The following is an 874-nucleotide window of genomic DNA, read 5'->3' as shown; positions in this document are numbered from 1 at the left end:
CGAGCACCACTGGCTCCAAAAATGCTGCTGGAGCTGAGGGTGCTGCCCCCCCCCCCGGGGACCCCCCCAGGTACAGCAGCCAGCACACCCACCCAGGGACAGACCCCCAACCTGCCCCAGGGGGTGGGAGGGGGCACTTTTATAGGGCAGAGACACCTTTCCAGCCCTAATCACCCCAAAGTGCCTTCACCCGCCCTCCACAGCACCCCGGCATCACCCAGGCTTTACTGGGACCAGCTGGGGAGCCCAGTACAGAGCCCCAGCTGCCCCCAGGGCTGCACCCACATGTACTCCCGGAGCACCAGCGGGAAGCGGTGCCGGTACGGCGTTTTCACCTCCACCTCGTAGCGCGTCTCCTGCCCCACCAAGCGCCGTGCCAGGATCCGGCCCTGGAAGACTATGGGGTCGAGCATGGGGCACCCTGAGCCGGGCACATCCCTCAGCATCGTCCCAAGCCCCTTCCCACCCCCGGTGCTCACCGAAATCGCTCTGGCAGAAGTGCCGGATGCGCTGGGAGCGTCCCTTGGCCGGGCGGCACCTCCCGCATCGCCCTGCGAGGGCAAAGCTGCAGCGGTTTAGGGGGGGAAAGGGGACACGGCACCCCCAAAACCCCCTCCTGCAGCAGTGGGAGGGGACATTGGGGGTCTATACCCCATAAGGAAAAAGGGAAGACGCGGGGCTCCGAAGTGTCCTGGGGAGGGTTAAGTCAGGGGGACAATTTTTAGGGTCCCCATCTCATGGAGAAGCCCTGGGGCTCTCCAAGACCCTCCCCCCACAGAGAGCGCGAGGGTGCGGGGGGCTGTGGGGACCCCCACGGGGGAGCAGGCACCTGCGGCTGCCCCGGCCCCGCTCCGGCCAGGGGGGCTTCTCGGTG

General features: G+C 67.4%; 1 protein-coding gene across 1 annotated transcript in view; it reads left to right on the top strand.

Annotated features, from left to right (window-relative positions):
* Window positions 1–411: 411 nt before the first annotated feature.
* The window catches only part of LOC104285120 (serine/threonine-protein kinase PLK2-like), an 8,175-nt gene continuing 7,712 nt past the window's right edge, over window positions 412–874 (top strand). The window contains exon 1 of the mRNA XM_009883520.1: window positions 412–526. Within this exon, the coding sequence (XP_009881822.1) occupies window positions 412–526 (115 nt within the window). The remainder of the gene's footprint in view (window positions 527–874) is intronic.

This window comes from Charadrius vociferus, unplaced genomic scaffold (assembly GCF_000708025.1).
Source record: "Charadrius vociferus isolate BGI_N301 unplaced genomic scaffold, ASM70802v2 scaffold2434, whole genome shotgun sequence".
In the NCBI taxonomy this organism is placed as follows: domain Eukaryota; kingdom Metazoa; phylum Chordata; class Aves; order Charadriiformes; family Charadriidae; genus Charadrius; species Charadrius vociferus.
This window is presented reverse-complemented; position numbering and strand designations above follow the sequence as displayed.